Raw genomic sequence first — 23126 nt, forward strand, 5'->3', positions numbered from 1 at the left:
GTATTCAAGTCATCTTGCATCACAGAAAGACTTCTGGTTGAAGCTAGTTTGATTAAGGAATCAGGGCCGGATTCAGGAGTGGGCAAAGTGGGCAGCTGCCCAGGGGCCTCCACATGTGCGGTAGTAGCTATATCAGGGCTGGTCGACTTGAAACCACATGAATGACTCCAGCCATGTCTCACTTTTGTGTGTGTGTGTGTGTGTGTGTTTTGGGAATTTGTACACTATCAATAAATATACAGTTAATTAAAAATTTCTCAATGTTCTAATTTCCTCAATATAACTACATATGGCTTCAAAATTCTCCAAAGAAGTGTTCAAATTTCAAAATTTTCCCGGGGGGCTTACAGCGCCCCCCGGAACTCCTAGATGCTTAGCCTCGCTTCACTCGCCACCCCACCCTCTTGGGTAGTTATAATGAGGGGGGCCTCCACAAAGAGGCTGCCCATGGGCCTCCACAGGTCTAAATCCGGCACTGTAAGGAATTAAAATCAATAAACCTTAGTGGTGGTCAGTACAAAACTGATAATATGTTACATAAATTTATTTGTCAGTGGCCCAAGGTTAAAAATGCTTTGAAAACCTTGGAGCTAGATGTAGGATAGTTATTTAGTGGGTCCCTTATTTTTTACCTGACCTGACTAGTCACGTCGCCCCCTTTCTCTGAAGCGCCTCTACGTTTGTGTTGGTGTGGAGATTAGTGGATGACATCATTATGACCTGACCTCATGTTTAATAAGGTTACCCTGTATATTTAAGCCTCTCTCTGTCCATGTAATCCAGTTGCCTCTGAAGATGTCTTGAATAAAGAAAAAAGCTAAGGTGCTCCGTTGTTTCCCTTTTCCCCGTGCGATATATATATATATATATATATATATATATATATATATATATATATATATATATATATATATATATATATATATATATATATATATATATATATATATATATATATATATATATATATATATTACACTTGTTTTACAGAGAGTGGAGGTAGTGAGCTATGGGGAGCAACGGGTGGTGGCGGAAGTGGAGCGGCGGCAGCAGCAGCAGCGGCAGCAGGAGCCATGGGAAACTATCCATACCCCACACCGTCCATGATGGGACCCTCCTCCCATCTTACACAACCACACTACATGACACCACATCTCCATGATCCAATGGTAGGTAAAGTTTCATTGTGTGACTAATTTTTTATTGTACTGTATACAGTAATTTGTAAAAGTTGTTTTGGGCAAAGGGAAACACAGTACCCTGTACTCAATAGCACAGTGTAGTACAGTACTCAAGATCTTGATTAATATGAAAGGGAAAACTTAACAGTATTTTTCTTGTTCTTTTTAAGATGCCATCTGCATTTGTATTTTAACTACTAATGGAGATGTAACAAACTTGATGCAGACTAATATTGAAGAGGTTTTTATATTAGTACTTAATCTACTGAGTACTCTTCTACAGGGTTATGATAACATGGCATCAGGTTTACCACCCATGTCATCATTCCGTGGACCTGGCGCGAGCAGCACCACAGGTGGAGGGTCAGTTGCTACCTCCTCACCCCTTTACACACACTCTCCTGTGCCTAATCACACCCAGGCCACAGCCACAGGCAACACAGGCGATACACTCGGCAAGGCGTTATCTTCAGTGAGTATATCAGTGTGCTTCTGACTTTGTTTTCATTGCTGCTGTTGCTGCACCCTTTATTTTACTGTGTTTATGCACATTGGCACTATAGCACAGTTGCATGCAAGTTCACAGGTTTTAATACACTCCTTAAAAAGTACAGCCACATGCCGATATAAATACCTTCCATGAATAGAATTTCAGTGTGATAAAACCAGTTCTCCTTTCCTACCCATTCCTGTGGCTAAGAAGATGAAAAGCCATATATGGCATGAAATTCTACAACTTGGATTCCTGATCATGAGCTGTTCTGAGTAGATAGAGGTATTCTCTTGCACTTGTAAATTGAGGTACACATTCTAATTGGATATCTGTAGCTCCAGATTTTGAATTACTGTACACAATTACAGTACAGTATTTCAGAAGTACAGTATTTGGTTTAGACAGAAATGAACATAACATATGATGTAGAACATAAGTAATTTAGATTCACAATTTTAACAAGGTTTGTATTTTATTTTATTTTAATTCTTTTCATACTGTAGCTTAGTTTCTTGAAAAATAAGGAGAAAAAAAAAGGATAGTAATTTCCTTAGATTAACTGTGATATGGTATTGATCAAAATATTGTACTTTTCGGTGAAAGTTGGGCTGCAAATTTTAGGAGACATAAAGATTTATTTGAACAAAGTTGTTTGAACATAAGTACTGTAGTATATGGGTAGAATGTTGGAACAACATTTGTGTAAGTATTTTACTTTCTCACATTCATGAATTCATTATGAAGTATAGTAGTAAGAGTAATTATTAGTTCAATGAGCTATATTGAGAAATGACTGTGTTTATGCATTAAAGACATTTTATGAACATTTGACTCACCACAAGGAATTTTTTCTTCAATTGTTTGTAGCTTATTTTTTTATCTTAGACACTGTTGATTCTCAGTAAACAAAAGAAACAGGAAGCTTGTGTTGGCTTATTGGAATTACAGTTGGTTGTTGATGGTGGATTATTGTGTCCATCAGATTTACCCTGGAGAGCAGACGTCGAGCAGCTACAGCAGTAATCCTGGCACCCCAGTTTCTGCCACCTCCCCGCCCCCCCACACCTCTGGGGCAACTAGTGGGGCCCCCCAACAGTGGCCACAGCCCCATACACCCACCTCACCTCATTATGACCGTTCCCTCCCCATGGTAAGCCACCACACTTACTGTGTCTTCTGGCAACAGTGTAAGAACATAGAGACATTATCTCACGCACACAGAAAGGTTTATCATAAATGAATGCGTAAGGATCACATTGTTACACCAGATTATCAGTGTGTCCAGTAATAGCATCCCTTATGACACCAGCACTCAGCTTGCCAGCATCTCCACTGTTGATTAGTTTTGTTTTTATTTTATCTTGCATGATGTAGTCTTCTTAGCTCTTGAGGCACACACCTGTTCTCCAGGTATTTGGTGCAAGGCAGTGAAACGATAAGTACTACTTGTGTTTCGTGGATTTTGGTTACTTCATTCCTGAAGTATTGTGCATAATAGCTGTAATTGCAGGCATTTTTTTCCTTGCTAATGTTAGCTAGACTCATTTTTTTATTAAAATTTTGTCATACAAGAAAAACTTGGCATAAAAAAAAGCAAAGTAGATGCACTGAATTAGTTGATGTAATTGTTTACTTTCGTGTATCCCTGTTGCTTGAAGGGAGTTTGAGAGTGACTCATGCACTGCATTACATTTCCTCCTAGAAGATATTCTGTTCAAGTTTGTAGAATCTCTGGAATGGGAGAAAGTAGCACATTGCATAAAATTTGTAGTTTTATCCAATACAGTATCTTCATTTTCATCTTCCTATGACAACAATGCATGTTGTCTTGTCTACTGACATAGCATGAATAATTTTGATCAGTATATAAAGTCTGCACCACATTTTGCATGGACTAGTTCACTTTTTCACTTAAGTTTGCATGGTTATTATACATTTTTTTTCTTCTTTTCTTCTTTGTTGCACTGTAGCGAGGTATGGCAGAGGAGAACTTAGAGTCAGCAATCGACTATCTTCGAGATATTGAGGTAAAGATGCACTCTCACTTCCGCTTTGGTTTGTGTGAGATTGTATTATGAGCAGGAATGGTTTTGTCATCTCTGTATGTACTTTATTATGTCATTTTTACTAAACAAAGTTTTTGTCTTGATGGGTGATGACGTTTTTTACAAATGAACCTTGAAGAGACAGTGCACCGATTCCTGCTTGTTTTACAATAATCTATTTTAAGAAGATCCTTGTTTCAGAATACATATTACCATTCAAGGCTGCCTTATTTTATTTATGGTTTCACTGTACTACTTGTAACGAGCTGATACTACTGAATATTTCATTGAATGAAATACTTACACTGTATTCAGATTAAATTTTCCAGATTTTGCAACCTGGTTATTTTGAAATTTAAGGTCTCTGGAAAATTTTATTGGTCTCTTTTGTTAATAATGGAAGTTTCTGCAAGATCATATTTCCGTCTCAGGGATCAAGGATAGATGAAAGATTGGAAGATGCTGTCAATGTCCTACAGCGCCACGCAGAGACCACGGGAGGCATAACCGGTGCTGGTCCACACTTGGGAGCCACATCACATGGGGGCTCTCTTCCACCATATCCCTCAGCCCTGGACTCTCACTTGGGTGGTCCACCCAATTCTACTTTTACACCCTTGGGGTCCCACTCACAAGAGCTGAAAAGTCTTGGGGTACCAGGTAGGAAGATTTCTTCTATATTTCATAATAAAGAGTAGGGAATCGGATTTCAATCCACTTTCCACTATTATGGTGTCTACGAATACTGTGAAAGGCTTTATGAAGAGCAATATAGCTAAAAAACAAAAATTATGTGAGACGTAGCAAGAGAATTACAGTATCGCTGCACTATTATCTAGGACATTTGATACGAATGGATGTACACTACAGGTGTTTACTGTTATATGATGGGGTTAGGGGCTATGCAAAGCCATCATAAGGTGATTGATCGTGCAATATTAATAAATTCTGGGAGGGGGGTTCCATTCCCGTGGCCCTGAAGAGCCTGAGTTAGCACTCACAGCGGTTATTTTTTAACCCGTAATTTCGGGTAGACTAATTTACACAAAATTTTTAGTACAGAATATGCAAAAAAAAAAAATGCATGTAAATGAGGTAAAAAAATATAAAGGGAATAAACATTTCTTGCGTGCACAGGCAATATTACAGCGGGGGTAGTCTTGCACATTTTTTTTTTCTTACATGCTCATACAGGTACAATCTTTCATACAAAATGTAAATAAATATTGTAAGGTAAGAAGCATAAATGGATTAAACATTTCTTCATGCCCGCTATGACCTATGTTAGGGTTATTTTTCAACACAATTTCAGGTAGGTATGCAGAACATAATTTTCTTCATTTTTTTTGCTCTTACGTGCACACAATCGTTTATACTGAATTCACAAAAAAAAAAAAAAAATTATTATAAGGTGAAAATTATACCCGGTAAAGGGAATAAACATTTCTTACACATCATTGAGTTAGCTGTGAACAATGTTATGGTTAGTTTTCAAAACATAGATATACGTAATTTTGTTTTCTCTCTTACGTGCACACACAATTGTTCGTACAGAATGTTAAAAATTACAGTAAATAAATATAAAATAATTATCATAAGGTCAAAACCATAAAGGGAATAAAGATTTCTTATAACGTGTGAGTTCTGCTATAACGCGAATTTGCTCTAACGCGATTTATGAATAGAGGAACGATGTTTGTATAACGCGAACTCTTGTTTGATGTAATGCGATTTTTGCTTACCATTTCTCCAATTTTGTGGTATTAACTGTGAATATGGTAAAGAAGAATATCTCCAAGAAGCGTTCTGGTGATCGAATTCCTGGTGATGATCGCAAAAGAAAGGATATAACACTTGAAGAGAAGCTCGATGTTATCAACTTCAAAATCACCCTTCTCCACCATCATGTTATATTCATATTTTTTCAAGGTAAAGTGTTACATTTACTGTATGATTTCACTATTAGATATGAATGTAACATTTATTTAGACTGTGCTATCCTTTATGTTAGGCTAACTACTAATTTTTTTTCGATTTCGAGTAGTAATCTGCACCTAACCCTATTTTCTCCATAAGCCCTGTTATTTCTATTACGCGATTTTCTGTAACACGATATTTTACAAGAACACAACTATCGCGTTATAGCAGAACTGACTGTAACTGTACAGTGCAGTTATATCATGAATGTAAGATGTATAATACAAGGTGACTAGAGGTTTAACCATGCAGTGCAAGTGCAGTATGATGTATTCTGTATGTTGAAGGGTGTTTGAGAGTTGTATTTATTAAAATAAAAATGGTTAAAACGTAATGCAGGTACTCCTTGACTTACGACCACCTGGACATACGACCGCCGCAGTCGTACAAATTTTTTTTTCAAATTACCTCTTTTCGAGCCCCGACGTTAGTGATCGCGCTGTGTACTGACACAATTTTTGTTTGTAATTCCTTTGAAAATGGCTGGCAAGCGTAAAAATTAGAGTTCTTTTGGTGCTGAGAAGAAAAAGAGGCACCAATTTTAGATTTTCTATGTATACTGTACCTATTATTTTTGCATTTTCGACTTACTACCAATTCAACTTACGACCTGGTCGCCAGTCCCTAACCCCGTCGTAAGTCAGGGACTGACTATACTGTATCATATTTAATATAATTGAAAACAAGAAGCAGTGAGTACTGTACAGGTAACTTTGGATGGAAATTGCTATTACATCATAATAATAATAATCAGGCCCGTCCTTTAGGGGGGGCGAACAGGGGCGACCGCCCGGGGCCCCGTGCGTGTGGACCCAGTGGCCTCGGACACATTACCTGTTGACTGGTTAATCTGACCTGACGGCTTACGCCACCATAGCAACCGTGACCTTACCATCCATAGGGACAGTCCCATGGGGGTTGGTGGGGCCCCGCAGTGGCCGAGTTGTCTCGGGCCCCGCATCCTCCTAGGGACGGCCCTGATAATAATAATAATAATAATACTGTACATTAATAGTAATAATAATAATTATTCAGTAAAGTTGTCATACAGGTTTACAATTGGATAATCATGTCTATAAACTGTGAGGTTATGCAGTGCAGCATGAATATAGACAATGTAGGTATACGGTACACGTAGGCCGTGGGAGTACAGTAATTTCTCCGTTAGCCAAAATCCCTCTGCTGGACATCTCCAATGAAATTTTTTCGGAATTTTTCCGGAAAATTCCTTTCAATTCTGGGTTTGGAAACATTTTTCCAAGGTTGAAAAATATCGGGCACATTTTTTTTGGAAAATTCTGAGAAAAACTCAGAAAATCATAAAAAAAAAATCTGGGTTTGAGAACAAATTCCGAGGTTGAAAATCATGTATTTTCTGAAAATTCTGAGAATGATTCCAGAAATTCTCCAATTTTTTCTTGGATCTGGGAGCAAATTCCGAGAATGAAATACTTGTACCTGTAATGCGCAATTATCTGAAAATTCTGAGAAAGTTTTCCCAGTACAGTACCCGGAAAAATTCTGGGGATGGGGAATTTCTTTTCGCATTTGAGAGTTGTCTCGTTACCCTAAATCTCTCAATCCTGTAAGTGCTCTGCACGAATTGTTTCAGTTAACGGGAATATCACTGTGCCGTACTTTATTCAGTTTTGTGTGTACCAAGAAAGCACATTACGTTGCTCTTGGACTTTCCGTGGCAAGTGTGATTCAGCCTCCGTTGCTTCACTCTCGCTGTCACACTTAACATGTTCATTGATTGAAAAACTTTGTGACAAATGAGATATCTTGCTCTCATATCAAGAATGAACCTCACTGCCTTGTTTTGAACAATTTGTAGCTTGGATTTTAGCATCTATGTTAGGGCAGAGTACTGTCACGAGCAGGAATAATCCAACTAACATTGCATGAGTGCCAGCAAAGGATCATATGGGCATCAGCTAGAGGCATTTAGCATTTTTATAGAGAAATTTAATTTTCGCATAACTTATTTTAAGTATATTATCTACTATTAATTCACTGGACAAACAAGAGTCAAGAGTTAGCCCAGGGTATTTCACTGAGGTTACAGTTGAGATGGGCTCATTTCTACATAGTGTGTACAATGAATTGATTGACCTTTTTTTTTTTTTTTATTCTTTTTCATTCAAATAATATTGCCTCAGTCTTTCCAAGATGTAGGGATAGTTTGTTGTCTATGAGCCACTGCTTGCATGACTCCATTTGAGATGCTAACACTTTAGCATTATCATTTGGATCTTTACCCGACACCAAAGAGCACTTTCATCAGCATACAGCAAAAGATTACAATTAACTCTAATGGGCATGCCATTTATGTAGCACAGGAAGAGCAAAGATTCTAGGATACTCCCTTTTGGGACTCCACAGGCTATTTGGCATGGATGTTGCTCAGTGTTATTTGCAACAACATTTTGTTTCCGGTTGCTAAGATGATTAAAACCAGTCATCAGCCTGCAGTTTTTCACATAGTATATCAGGATCAACTGTGTTGAAGGCATTTTACAAGTCAAGCATTACCCTACCTGTGTAATTTCCCTGAGCTGTTTGGGATCTAGTACAGTCAGTGAAATGGATCAAATTGAATATCAGTTGAGTGAGAGCCCTTAAAGCCTGAGTGGTAGCTTTACAGATATGGAAGTAGATTGGTTCTATTATGATTTTTGTTTTTGTTTTTTTACAGGATTAGCCTACTCGGGCACAGGTCAATGACACACATCAGGGCCTGGGGGCAAAAGTATAATAGTAATAATTATTAAAAATTAATAAAAAAATTAGACAAAATATTAAGTAAATATATAAAATAAAAATATACTAATATAATAATAATAGTAATGATATAATAATCATGAAGGACCATGAATAAAAAAAAGAAAAGAAAAAAAGATCAATTGAGAGAAAGAATATACTGTACAGTATGTATGCTGTGTTGTCAAAGTAAGAGAAACAATTGAAACCCTACAATTGTGTGTAAATGAGGCAGAAAGTCAGATCAGCAACCTGAGAGTTGGTCCCAATTTTTTTGATGCCATATGGCAGCAGTGTCTACCATTAGGCAATACATTATGCTTCAATATCTTCCCAGGCAGTATAATACACTTCAGGCATGCATATCAAGCGCTTCAGCAAAATGATGATAATGTTAGCTCTTGACAAGGTAAAGTCTCCTTGACATGATGACTAAGAACTTAGATACCTATGAGAAAGGTCTTAATGTTTTTGGACATGATATATCCAAACTTACCAGTTATTGAATTACTGTAGATTTATTTACAAGTTGCTGGAATATTTATCTCTAGAAAAAAAAAATCTAATTCTCCAACATTTGATATGATGCTTCCATCATGTTGAATCTCAGCTGGACATATATTACTCATCCCCCCCCCCTTTGCAGTTATTTATCAATATTTTCATCTTATCCATCAAAATACTTTTATACTGTACAGTATTTAAATAAAAATAATACAGTGGTCATTCGTTAACCGAATCCATTGTTTCAATGGGATATTGGGTAATTGGTTCCAGCTCACTGAAAATTACATACAAAGTTAAAAAAAAATGCAGTAAAGTACACTTATTTTGAGGTGTGTATGTAGAAGGCTCCTGGATGATGATGCTGATGGGAATTAGAAGTGGGGGGGTGGAGGAAGAGAAGGGAGAAGAGAAGGAAGTGGGGGTGGAGGAGAAGCATTTTTACTGCTTCTTGGAAGGCGAGTCACCTTCCATAATAATGTCAGGAACCTCTGGACTGACAGATTCTCCAACAGAAAAATCCTCTCTCCTTTTTGAAGAGGAAGGCTGAGGGGAAGCATCTTTCTCAAGCTGCCTTTTAGAGATGAAACTGTCAATTTTTCTTTGTGGGGTATTTCTCCTCCTGATCATTAGCTGGTTCTTGAAGGAGGAGACCACTTTGTCCTCCACTGTACACAAAATTGGTTCTGTTGTTTCCACATCAGGGTGCCTTGAAGCCAGTTTCCTGAACATCTCCCATTGGTGAACAATATCTTTTAAGTCTGAGGAAGACATATATGGTTATCACTTTCCTTTTCCTCTTCACCACTGTCTGTTTCTAGCATCTCATCCAGCTGTTTCAAATCTTCAGGAGTAAGTTCCTGCTCATGAGACATCACAAGCTCTTCAACATCATCCTCCTTCACTTCGAGTACCATTGACTGACCAATGGACACAATCTCCTTGTCCAACTCCGTTTCTTCCTCAAATCCCTCAAAATCATGGACTGCTGTTGGCCACAGTGGTGTTTCCATGCAGAACTCAGGGATCGAATGGAGACTTCTTGCCATGCTGACACGATAAATTTTACAGCCTCCAGGATGTTGCATTGCATCTTCCAAAACTGTGCCAGTGTTAGTGCAGGATCAGTGGAAGTTGCCTGATAACACCTCCTGAACATTTTCTTCATGTACAACTTCTTGAAGTTGCTGATCACATTCTGGTCCATTGGCTGCATGATTGATGTAGTGTTGGGAGGCAAAAACAACACTTTGACAAAGTCAAATTGAGCCTCCAAAGTGCTGGCAAGTTCAGGGTCATGACCAGGGGCATTATCCATAAGGAGAATAGCCTTTAAAGGGAGTTTATTGGTGGTTAGGTAGCTCTTGACAGAAGGGCAAAACACCTTTACCCGTGCCTTACGGTTTGACTTCCAATAAACTCCAAGTTGTCCTCTTACCACCTTTTGTTGCTTGAACACCCTGGCGTTCTCAGAGTGGTAGACAAGCATAAGCTTCAGTCGGAAATCCCCTGAAACATTGGCACCAAGCAATAGAGTGAGACGGTCCTTCTTGGGTTTATGCCCCAGTAAAGAAGCTTCATCTCTGGTATTGAATGTCCTTTTGGGCATTTTCTTCCAGAACAGCCCAGTTTCGTCCACATTGAACACTTGCTGTGGAAGATAATTTTCTTCATTCACCAGTTTCTTAAAGTCCACTACAAACTTTGCTGCTCCTTCTTTATCTGCACTTGCAGCCTCACCATGCCTAATAACACTGAAAATGTCACTTCTTTTCTTAAAATTTTCAAACCAGCCCTTGCTTGCCCAAAAATCTTTGAACTCTGTGCCAGAAGAACCAGGTTGATCTTCCTTTAAATGTTTGTAAATCTCCCTGGCTCTTTCACAAATAAATTCTGTAGAAACTGAATCACCTTTCATTTGCTTTTTCCTGATCCAAATGAGAAGTAACCTTTCTGTTTCTGATATCAATGATCTACCTTTAAACAGTCTGGTAGATTTGTCTCTCACTTTCACTTCTTGAAACTTGTCTTTTTGTGCAAGAATTGTCGACACAGTTGATGCCGACATGCCATAGTCTTTACTAAGCACATTTGTTCTAATGCCCTGTTCATGTTTCTTTATTATTTCCTGTTTTACCTGGATTGAAATAACTTTTCTCGATTTCTTTGGAGCCATGCTGGATTCAATTTCAACACTGAAATTTTAAGTTTTATTGCTGTAAATAAAGAATATTTTCTTGAAATAAACACTGCACTGTGCTATATATTATCAATATGTAAAATATATTTCAAAATGACCAATAATTTGACTGTAAAAACAGAAAAAAAGAGTTTATGTTGAAGAGAGTCTCAAACAAGATGTTCCTTCCACTGAACCGATACACAAACTGACGCCAAGCTTGGTGTGTTATGAGTGGCTGTTTGGCACGTGAAAAACTAGTTTCCTGTACTTATTATGTTCAATAATTGTTAAAATGACTAAAAAAAAATTAATATAAAACTTTTAAAATTATTGAATAGTACATTAAAATTATTGAATAGTACAACCTTCTTGATAACTGTATTTACTAAAATGGTAACGAATTTAAGCCCTAGAACCGATTACTGTATTGGCGGACTAATATTACAGCTGGTGAGCAGCCGAAAGCAAGCGAAAACATGGGGAAAATTCGTAAGGAATTCGTTAACCGAAATTTTTTCGTTAACCAAAATGAAGAATCTTTTGGAAGGTAATTCGTTAACCGAGGGATCACTGTATATATTCTTTCAGTGAAAACGAGCCCGGAAGGGGCATAAAACAACGTCATTCACTAAGTGACTTGAAAGCAGAGGAAATTAGTCACTAAAGATCGAATGTCTTCTTAGAAATAGAAGACGAACCGTGGTCGCCATGCTTGACCAGACCGTATAAAAAATTGCCCCAAACACAATATCTAAAATACATAATCAAAATAAAAGTCACTCGATTTCCTCACCGTGCTAAGGTGTATAAATACCAAAAATAAAATCCTCGTGGCACATAATATTTCAGCTATTACAACACAAATTAGCGAAGCTTTCCTTGCGCGTATTTACAGCTGTTTCGCCAGGTAAGAAGATGACGGTAGCTATGTGTAATAATAATAATAATAATAATAATAATAATAATAATTAACGGTTTATTGAAAAAATTCTGCAGCCCGAAGGCTGAAAATATACATTGGACATAAATGACTTATTACATACATTGGTGGTTTAACAAAAGCCTTCATTAGAGAAAGGTAAAGGAACATACAGATTAATGTAGGTGTTGAACAGCAACTCGTAGTGTAGTAACTCCCTCCCAGATGGTGTTAGGAGGAACTCACGTGGTGTAGTAGTTCCCTCAGATGGTGTTATGAGGGACCTGGCGTGGTGTAGTAATTCCCTCGCAGATGGTGTTATGAGGGACCTCATATGGTGTAGTAATTACCTCATAGATGGTGTTATGAGGGACCTCACGTGGTGTAGTAATTACCTCACAGATGGTGCAATGGAGGGTGCGGGAGGGGGTTTTGGGAATTGCAATTAAATGCTAGGTAGCGACGTGTCTTCCTAATATTACGTATTTAAGTCATTATTAGAGGTTTTAATTGCCTGTATGTTGGCCTGGCGAGTTAATGCTAGGCATTTACATACCTAGGTAAAAAACTAGACGTCGCATTCTGGACTATATCCAAAAAATTGGTTTTTAGAATTTATTTATTTATTTATTTTTATTTATTTTTTATTTATTTTTTTTACATTGATATTATAGGTACAGTATATACATATTTTACAGTGGAGTTGATATATATTCATATGATAAGTGGGGGAAGCAACACAACATGGGTTGTATTAAGGTGAAACAAGGGGACATACTGGTAATACAGTCAGGATCATGTCTTGAGGGCAAATAAATAATTATTGCAATGGTAATTTCTATCTATCTGTGTGACAGTATGTATATTAAATGATGATTTTGGCGGTACAATAAAAATAAGAGTATAAAGTAAGTGTTACAAAAATATTAATACTTAGACAATAAATATCTTTTTAAGAGATGATTCAAAGGAAGGGTGCATAGTCTTTGCTTGGATGGGAGGGAGTAAGTTGTTCCACACCATGATATTTTATGGAGGTGTGGGACTGAGAGGGGTGGTCTTAGTAGCTCTGGGTGTCTTAAGTTTTATACACAACTCTCAGTATATAGGCTATCAAAATTTTCATAGTTAAACATGGGAATACATTGATGTTTGAGAATCTTACACAAAACTTTTCACATTTATAGGGTTCCAAAATTTAATGAAGATTTTCATGTGTATTACAGTACAGTACCAAGATTCAATTGTGGGAAAAGTGTAATATGGAAGATGGACGAACAAAATATTATTGGCTTTAAAGTAATAATTAAATTTTGAAGAAATATATGATGATAGTGTTGCATTTCAGGCTTAGGTGAAAGTATTAAGGAGAAATTGGAAGTTAAGTCTGAAGAATTGTCCAGCTCACACCTGCCTACAACCACAGTTGCGGCAACTATGCCAGCAGGAGCAAAGGGTGGCAAGCGCTCTCGCAGGTAGTGGTAATTTTATTTATGCTTGCTGAGATGGGTGTAGTTAGAGGCCACCATTCTAGAACATCAGTTAAACTTTTTTTTGTTAAATTTGAACTGTAATTTTTTTAAAGAGTTATACAAGCATATGATATTTGGTGTTCAAGCAATTTTAGGCCTTTATTGTTTGCCCCATCTCGCACGTTTCCTAAGTTGTGTTGCACCAGTGTTTGAGCAGTGCCGGGCCTTTGCAAAGAGGGGAGCTTTTTCACCTTTTAACTTTAAATATTCCATTAGAAAAAAAATTGCTTATTGTTTTATGCTTTATAGAAATTTGATATGTATCTATCCTGGAGTATTTATGTGATAAAAGAAAAATACACTGTAAGCTATTTTTCTACAAAAAAATGAAATGTCCCGCTTTTTAGTTTATCCCAGTTCAGCTTGCCTGACCCTTCGAAGCAGCTTGGCCCACCTCTGCTCGGACTTCTGGCTTCTGCACAGCAGTGAGTCAAGTCTACTGGTTTAGTGTGAAAGTAGCCATGATAAAGATAAAATACATTGTTTGATCTGTCCTTATGAAAGGTGGTGATGGGAACTAGTAGATTCAGTTATCATCTAGAGAAAAACTAACATGGCCAGTATCAACTTTGTACTGATAGTTTGTGATTTGAAATACCTGTATTAAAGTAGGGAATTTTGTCCAATGGTTCAGTATTGAATTACTCCCAACCTTTTAGTCTCGGTAATATTTCAGGAACCTCTTGTTTCTAATTTTTTTCTTGTTAAATGTTGTTTTCTGGGCTAAATCGGCTTTTATTTGATTTGTGCTTATGTTTGCAATATTTGAAGATTTTATAATTGTTGTGAGGATAAGAGGATTTTGAGAAGTTTAATATTACAGTAGTTATATTTTAGAAGAGCTTTGTTCTAGGCTATTTATACTGACGCCTCTTAGTTCTGGTTCCAGCACGGAGGATGAAGAATGTACAGACCCTGAGACTAAAGCGCTAAGGGAGAAAGAGCGACGTCAAGCAAACAATGCCAGGGAAAGGTAGGTCATGAAATTAATTTAAAGTTTAATTTACAATTTTACATGAATTAATTGTTAAACCAAGTTTTCTTTATGCAAAGATGTAGACATTACTCGGTTGAACCTTATTATTTTTCATGAATGTATCTTAAAAACAGTACAGAAATAATACTGTACAGTATACAGTATGTATGAAAAATATTTTAAATAAAACAAAGAGCTGATAACAGGAATAATGGTAATGGGAAGAACGAGTGAAAAATTATGTGAGGATAATTCCTCTTGTGATAGAATGATGAGGGGTGACTGGGGAAACATTGAATTATGATTACTACTTGATTTAATGTGAAATAATAAGGTTTTACTGTATGTAGTTTTGAAGAGATAGAACAGTGTGTAAAATATGTCATCATTGATGGGAAACATAATGTCTGTTGTGTCTTCTCCCCAGCAGTCTCATTGTTTTGTGGATGGATAACATTAATGTATTTTGATTTCAAGGTGTTAGAATATGAACAGTGGGTGTGGCCAGTGAGTAGGAGCATCAGTGAAAGAAAGAATTAATTTCTTAACTTCTTCCCTGATAATATTTCTTTGGGTGTCCCAGAAAAGTGTACCTAAAATAATTTTGCTCGGAAAAGCCCCTTTCCTACCAATCATTGCTTGTATTCTAACAGCGAGATTGTTCATCACTCTTAGGAAAGTTTCAAGTGGAATAATGTTTTCTGAATTTCACGTCGGATGTTGTCCTTGAGTTCAAGGTTCCTTGGTTTTGGGTTGGTGTAAATCCTATCCTTCAAATACCCTGAGAAAGAAATCTGGGGGTGTTGGGTCAGGGGAATAGGGAGGCCACTCAACATCTTCATACAAGGAAATCAAACGGCCTGGGAAGTGCTGCATTAAAAATTCTCTAGTTTCCCTTGCAGTATGCAGAGGAGCTCCATCTTGCTGGAACCACCGAGTTCCTATATGTATTTGCACATTCATTCGATGAGCTTGTTTGTGCAGTTCCAGAATGTAGAAGTCCTCTATCAGATTGTTCTGCCAGCATTATCCTATGGCCACCCACTTTTTAACTTTAAGAACAGGTTAAGGCATTTCTTCAATAAGTCGACTACCTGGATTCTCAGTTCCCCAATATCAAAAGTTATGTTTGGTGATGACTCCAAACAAATGGGCATAACATTCATTGGTCTTGTGAAGCTTGCTCGGGAAATTCTCATGTCTCGACTTTCTCAGAAAACCACTGTGCAAATTCTTGTCTTTTGCTTACTCTCTGACTGAATTTTGTATGGGAATGCATACAAGTCGGCCCGAAGGATATGTTGCACCGACGACCTCCAAATGTTAGTCTCTGCAGTGAGTCGACAAATTGATGTCCTTGGACTGCTGATGCACGACTCCCTCACCAATTTCACATTTTCAGGTGTGCGAGCTGTCTTGCGTGTCCCACTTCTTCCTTTGTTCACATTGCAACAGTTCCATGAGTCTTCCTATCAGGAGCATTAGCAGTTTTGAAATGTTACAAAAATTTTGCTGCACCCGCACTACACTTTTTGTCTGGTGCCAAAACTCAGTTTTTGGTTCTTTGATTTAGAGTCAATTGTGACATCCTTCATATGTTTGGTTGCTTGAAACAAAACTTGAGGGTATCTGAAACAACAACAACAAAATTGATGAGATGGGAATACAATATTAATAAAGTGTTCTTGTGACACTTTCTTTATAGTGCCATTTTTCTGGGACACCCTACAGTATATGTATATCATTATGCATCTGTACCAGTTTAATGAAATTGAGGAGACTGCACCAGTCTCCTCTTTAGTCAGATCATTGTGTTATTTCATAGGCATGTTATGAGATACCATAAATAAACACAAACATATACATTTACATTTCTTATAACCTCACATCCCAGCAGGTTATTGAGAGCAGTTAGAGAACTACCCTTATCTAATTTATTTTTGGGGTAAGCTGCTTTAAAGAATTTAACAACAGAAATGCAGTACTGTACTGTGCTGTACTGTACAAATTTATCATTGAATGCATGAGGACTAGTTTTTAAGGATGAAACTTAAATTTCCAACCCAGTCAGAAACTGAACCATGACCATTGGATTGTGACAAACATGAATGCTTTATTAACTGACCTGAGGAGTCATTATACTGCACTGTAGTTCAAAATAATTTTGATGTGTAGAACCAGTGGATCTTTCTTCCTCACAGGTCTTTCCTCTGATAGTTTTGATTGTATTTTAGCACCTTAGGGTAATAGTGTACAGTATACCTGTACATATTATTTCATATTCATCTGTAGTTACTCAATCCTCTATTCACCTAATTTGATTTATTCTTTAGAGAAGCATTTATTTTATAGTTTTTCTGCACACCATATGCTCATAGCATATGGCTTTCTCCCTTCCTAGTAGCTTTTATCTTAAAAATTCTTTTGATCAATAAATCTTGCACATAGGGAAGATTTTGTATAAATATGAATTCACATTTACAATTTCCTTAAACCCTCTTAATCATCAGAAAAAAACAAAGTTTAACTGATGTTATAACTGCACCCATCTCAGCAAGCATAAATAAAATTACCACTACCTGCAAGAGCACTTGCCACCCTTTGCCCCTGCTGGCAGTGGGGAGTAGGCAGCTATCAAACAGGGAGGTACTACTGCCTGGGAAGATATTGGAAACATTATGTATTGTCTAATGGTAAACCCTGCTGCCATATGGCATCACAAATATTGTGACCAAGTCCAGACATGGGGTGATTACATCAGTAATGTAATTGATTACATGGTAATTATATGATTACAATTATAGTAAAAATGTATGTAATCGATTACTATTACATGATGCATAATCATGATCGCAATCATGATTACTTGAAAAGGAGTGTGCATAAATAAACAAATGTATTACAAATACCTGTACTCAATTTTGTACTGTTTGTCAACCTGGTACAATTAAATAATATTTTCTGGGAGATTAAAATGGTAGACATAATGCATTATACATAATGGTGCGGGCATTTGTCAACCTGGTACAATTAAATAATATTTTCTGGGAGATTAAAATGGTAGACATAATGCATTATACATAATGGTGCGGGCATTTAATAGACAAGAAAAAATCAAAATCTTTAATAGATGGATACGTATAAATTTTAATGAGATTAACATGGAAATTATAAATACTGTATAGAAATGTATCTGACCTAAATAACTCTGAAGTGTTCTGAAGTTTGAGAATATTATTAACACACATGCTTATTAGAGCATAGTAATTTAGTGCTCTGATAAAATTAAATGTATGGTAAACTGATATACCTAAGACATTACTTTCAGTAAATGTAGATTATCAAAACAATACTGTAATTTTAAATTTCAAATTTAACTTTTTTTTTTCTTAGATAAGCATTAGACCTCAAAGGTTTTGAAACCTACTGTGTGTATTATATCAAAGATAGTTTCAAAAATAAAAACAATCTAATGCTATTCATTTAAGCAATTAAAATGTACAATACATATTGTACATCAATAACAGTAAGATAAAATTGATAAAATTATTAGCCTAAGTCTGCACGTTAGCGTGTTCTTAGTTTGCTTAGATGTAAATCGGTGATTACCAGCACAAATGTTTAACTCTTACTGACTTGATATTTTGTTACTAGCCGCTAGAATATTACAGACATAATATGGTTGGTGAATGTTTGCAGAGTCTTATAAAGGACCGAATGTAGATGACTATTGAAAATCATGAGCTCAGCATTGTAAGAAAAGGAAATGAAGTACCAGTATGTACTTACTATTGTAATTGTGAAAGTAATTGTAATTACGATTACATTTTGAATGTAATTGATAGCGATTATAATTACTTTGCTAAAACTTATAATGAAATCGAATCTACATGTATTACGATTACAGGTTATGATTAGCCCATGTCTGACCAAGTCCCAGGTTACTGGTCAGACTGACTTTCTGCCTCATTTACACACAATTGCAGGTCTCAAATGTTTCTCTTACTTTCACAACACAACATATATATCTTTTTTCACTCTTGATTTCTTTTAGTTTATTTCTATTTCTGTATTTTGGGTTCAAAGAATCCCCCTCCCAACAATTAAGCCAGCAAATGTCCTGATGTGTTTGATCTCTACACCTCTTCTTTTAAACAGTTTCATCATAAGTAAGAGATGCTTTATTTTCTTCTTGATATTTGATAACCAGCCCCGATTCATGATTGCTTGTTTAATCTATTCGTATCATACACTTCGTTTTTCAAATCCTTGTCATACTGGCAATGACATTGGCCATTTTTATGTTTGCCTTGCTTATGTACTTCTTTTCATTTATCTGCACCTAGTACTTGTTACTTAAAATATCCATGCCCCTTTCCCAATAAATTCACATATGTTATACAGTAATGCTGGAATTTATAAATGCTTATAACCAGTGTGAATTGGGGAATTAATAAAAAATTCAGACATTTTTATCAGATTAACCACAAACTTAATTTTTTAAAATGATAAATAGCAGACATACAGTACAGTAGTTTGGGAAGAATATAAAACCATCTCCAGCTTAGTATATGTGGATAATGATATCATTAGACCTGAAATTCTCTCACTTTGTGGAGGCAGAAGATGACTGCTTCACCCGCATAGTAGTTGAACTAACATTACCACATTCTTCAGTTACTGTTCTTTATATTGTTATAAATTGGGAAGACGTACATGTTTAATGTGTTCAGGAAAGATTCAGTTCTTGTCACCTACTTTGAGTACTGCTGGGGAGGTACCATAATTCAAAATTAAAATATATTCCTTTTCAGGAAGGCTGAAACGTTAAAAAATAAAATAAAATAAAATAAAAAGTTGTACTGAAATGAAGGTAATTCATATACAGTGGTCCCTCGATTAACGAACACAATTGGTTCCACAGAGTCGGTTGTTAACCAAAAATTTTGTTAACTGAATCTATTATTTCAATGGAATATTGGGTAATTGGTTCCAACTCACAGAAAAAGTATACATACAAAGTGCTGTATACCGATAATAAAATTAACAAAACATTAAATATAAACTAAATACTGTACTGTACAGTATACTGTACAATAATAAATAAGAAACAATAGAATACTGTATTTTAACTTACTTTGAGGTGTGTATGTCTTATTCCCGGCAGCTTTGTTTACATATCAAACAGCTGATTGTAGAGGCAGCCGATGATGACATGCCATATTCTTTACAGAGTGCATTGGTTTTAATGCCTTCTTCATGTTTCATAATAATTTCTGCGCTGTATATTATGAATATGTTTACTAAATTTCAGAATGACCATTAATTTTAATGTAAAAATGCAAAAATATTTAAGAGACCAACAAACTCGATGTTCACTCCACTGTAAACAAAGTTAAACTGAGAAGCGTTGGTGGGTGATTCAATCAGTTGAAGGGCACACAAAAACTGTTCCCTGTACTGTATATATTATCAATATGCTAACTAAATTTCAGAATGACCAATAATTTTAATACAGTATAAAAAATGCAAAAAATATTCAAGAGCACAACTTTCTTGATATTTACTCCACTGGAAACGAAGGTAAATATAGAACCAATTACTGTATTGGCGGACTAGCCGATCAGCTGATGCGCACAACAAAGTGTGTTTCTTATAAGGCTGTCTTTAATAGAAAATTTGTTCGCTAATGGAACTGAAAATCCTTATGGGAGCTAATTTGTTAACCAAAATTTTGTTATTTGAACCATTCATTAATAGAGGGACTACTGTGCTGTAATTTTTTTCACATGCACATAGTTTTCTGCTCAAGATGGATTACACAATTTTAATTTTCTCTTATTTGGAAGGCAACTTCTAAAAAAAAAATCTACCACCTGTCTCCTTTTTTTAATTGGTTTCTTTTTTAGATTAAGAAAATAAGATTTAATTTCACCATGAAGTTCTTTTTCTTGGATTCTTCATTTGCTCTGCTTGTATTTAATATTTCCCCTTCATATTGGGTGTTGTTGATTTTATTTTTATTTTTTACTTTATTTCATTCTTATGGATAATGTGCATTTTTATTAATATATAAATATTTCACTTCCAGATATACAGTATATATATATATATATATATATATATATATATATATATATATATATATATATATATATATATATATATATATATATATATATATATATATATATATATATATATATATATATATATATATATATATATATATATATATATATATATATATATATATATATATATATATATATATATATATATATATATATATATATATATATATTGCAAGCATGTTCAAATTTAGTATATACTGAATTCTTGTCAAGAGTAAGATTGGAAACCGTAAATGTGCTCATTAATTGTAACTACCAAATAACACAGATATGAAGGGGCTACTGTCTTACATACGCAGATGGTCTGTAACTAAATACACCCTTAAACTTTTGCGTGCTTCATGATTTCGTGAAGTGCATTTAAGCACTTTTCACATCTGAAATCCCTTTGGTTATCAATGATGATGACATTTACGGTTTTGCCTTTCAGAGTACGAGTTCGTGATATAAATGAAGCATTTAAGGAATTAGGTCGTATGTGTATGATCCATTGTAAGAATGATAAGGCGCAGACCAAGCTAAACATTTTGCACATGGCAGTGGAGGTGATCACCACTCTGGAGCAGCAGGTTAGAGGTAAGCCTCCCATGCTGACCCTACCTCTGGGGGCTACACTGCCCTCACCCACCCTCACACCCTCCCAATCCCACAACCACATGCCTTGATATCACAGGCACACTTGAACAATAGGCAAGTGTTTTTTACAAATAAAGTGTTAAAAGACCAAAGTGGTTGTGGTATGGTATAGGTGGCTGGAAATGAGTGTTGGGTAGGGTAGATATATTCCCAGCTTGGGGTTCTTACCCACCCACTAACTAATAGCACTAACACACCATCACCTGTTCTTTCATCCACCAGGATCAGAATCCGTGACATAAACGACGCTCTCAAGGAACTGGGGAGGATGTGTATGACACATCTGAAAACTGACAAGCCCCAGACTAAGCTGGGTATTCTCAACATGGCAGTTGATGTTATAATGTCGCTCGAACAGCAAGTCAGAGGTACACACTTGTTACTAATAGACTGAGTGCAGTCATTGGTGTCTCATGTTATGCCTTCATTAAATCACATAGTTATCAGCCCAGCTGTGTGAAATATCTTTTGGAACTATTTAGTCGGTTAAATTTTATTTGGTTTTCTCTTGAGTTTTATCATAGGAATTTTCAAATGCACATCTCTCTGGTTTTCTAGATGGTTGAGGAGCCTTGTGAGTAAAGGACCTTTTTTCACTAAAACTTACTATGTTATCCTTCATATTCATTTGGGGATCAATATTGCACATCGTATCTTGGCTCTGATTGCATCACATAATTGAGGGTTAATGGATTTTTGTAAAGGACACTTAAATGCTCAAGTATGTATCGAGCTGGTTACTCTTTATCATGTCAAGACCTCTTGCTAAGCTTTTGCTTCCAACATAGGGGAATGCTGGTGTACAGTAGTTGGAGATGGCAGGCTACCTGCTTCAAAATTTTTCATAATAGCCTTCAGAATTTGAATTTTTTCAAGTTCTTCAATGACTAAATGTATTTTTTATTATTAACATGAGCCCATTGTTTTCACAAGTGTTAGGAGTAAACTTCCTTGGTATTAGATCCTTTACTATAAACCTACTAGATATCATCCACTTGGTCTTGTGTCCCACTCTCTCTCTCTATACAGTATATATCATCTTTTAATATTTTATCTTTACTGAATGGTCTTGATCCTTGTAAAGGATGGTTGGTTTAACGGCTTTTTTTTATAAATTTATTGATTTATTTTCTTCCATTTTTCTTTGAAGTAATTATTTTATTTATTTTTGCTTTTCTTTTCCTTTTATTTTTGCCTAAATAATGTTTGTGTAAGCCTGTGCTGCATGTTTGGATTTTTGTCCTTGTTAAATTTAGATGTTATAGGAGTTGTGACTGGGTTTTAGCTGGTAATGTTCATTAATTTCTATGTAACTATAGTACAAGAAATGTATTTTCACTGTTCTTTACTTTTCATTTGTATTCCTTCCTTAAATTGTTTTTGTTAATGTTATCTGTAAGAATTTTAATCAAGTCTATATAATTATCTGTTAATGACATTATGATTATCTTAGATGTATTTATATTGTATTTCTCTAAATAATTATAATAAAAGTCAGTGAGTCTAGACTCTAGAGGATGTGTAATCAGATATTTTAAAGGAGATACATAACTTAGAATCTAAACCACAAACTTTCAGGCAACATACTAGATTGTGTCTGTCTTCATGAGACACCCTGCTTTTAAACAGTCATTTATTGAAGGTTAAATAATTATATATTTGGATAGTTTTTTCTTTCTTTTAAAAAAATTCTTTACTGTAGATTTTAATGAATTGATGTTTAATTGGAAAGTTTTCCTTCATATATATATATATATATATATATATATATATATATATATATA

General features: G+C 35.6%; 1 protein-coding gene across 10 annotated transcripts in view; it reads left to right on the plus strand.

Annotated features, from left to right (window-relative positions):
• LOC121861465 (transcription factor 12-like) overlaps positions 1–23126 on the plus strand; it is a 71473-nt gene that overhangs the window by 38584 nt on the left and 9763 nt on the right. For 2 of the 10 annotated variants that reach the window (XM_042359200.1, XM_042359204.1), the window contains exons 3-11: positions 991–1169; positions 1465–1653; positions 2657–2824; positions 3645–3701; positions 4151–4379; positions 13413–13539; positions 13944–14021; positions 14474–14569; positions 21565–21710. In XM_042359200.1, the coding sequence (XP_042215134.1) occupies positions 991–1169; positions 1465–1653; positions 2657–2824; positions 3645–3701; positions 4151–4379; positions 13413–13539; positions 13944–14021; positions 14474–14569; positions 21565–21710 (1269 nt within the window). Of the gene's footprint in view, positions 1–990; positions 1170–1464; positions 1654–2656; positions 2825–3644; positions 3702–4150; positions 4380–13412; positions 13540–13943; positions 14022–14473; positions 14570–21136; positions 21283–21564; positions 21711–23126 lie in introns of all 10 variants that reach the window. The other 8 variants (XM_042359201.1, XM_042359202.1, XM_042359206.1 and 5 more) reach the window with 8 other exon arrangements.

This window comes from Homarus americanus, unplaced genomic scaffold (genome assembly GCF_018991925.1).
Source record: "Homarus americanus isolate GMGI-L3 unplaced genomic scaffold, GMGI_Hamer_2.0 scaffold24260, whole genome shotgun sequence".
NCBI classification, from domain to species: domain Eukaryota; kingdom Metazoa; phylum Arthropoda; class Malacostraca; order Decapoda; family Nephropidae; genus Homarus; species Homarus americanus.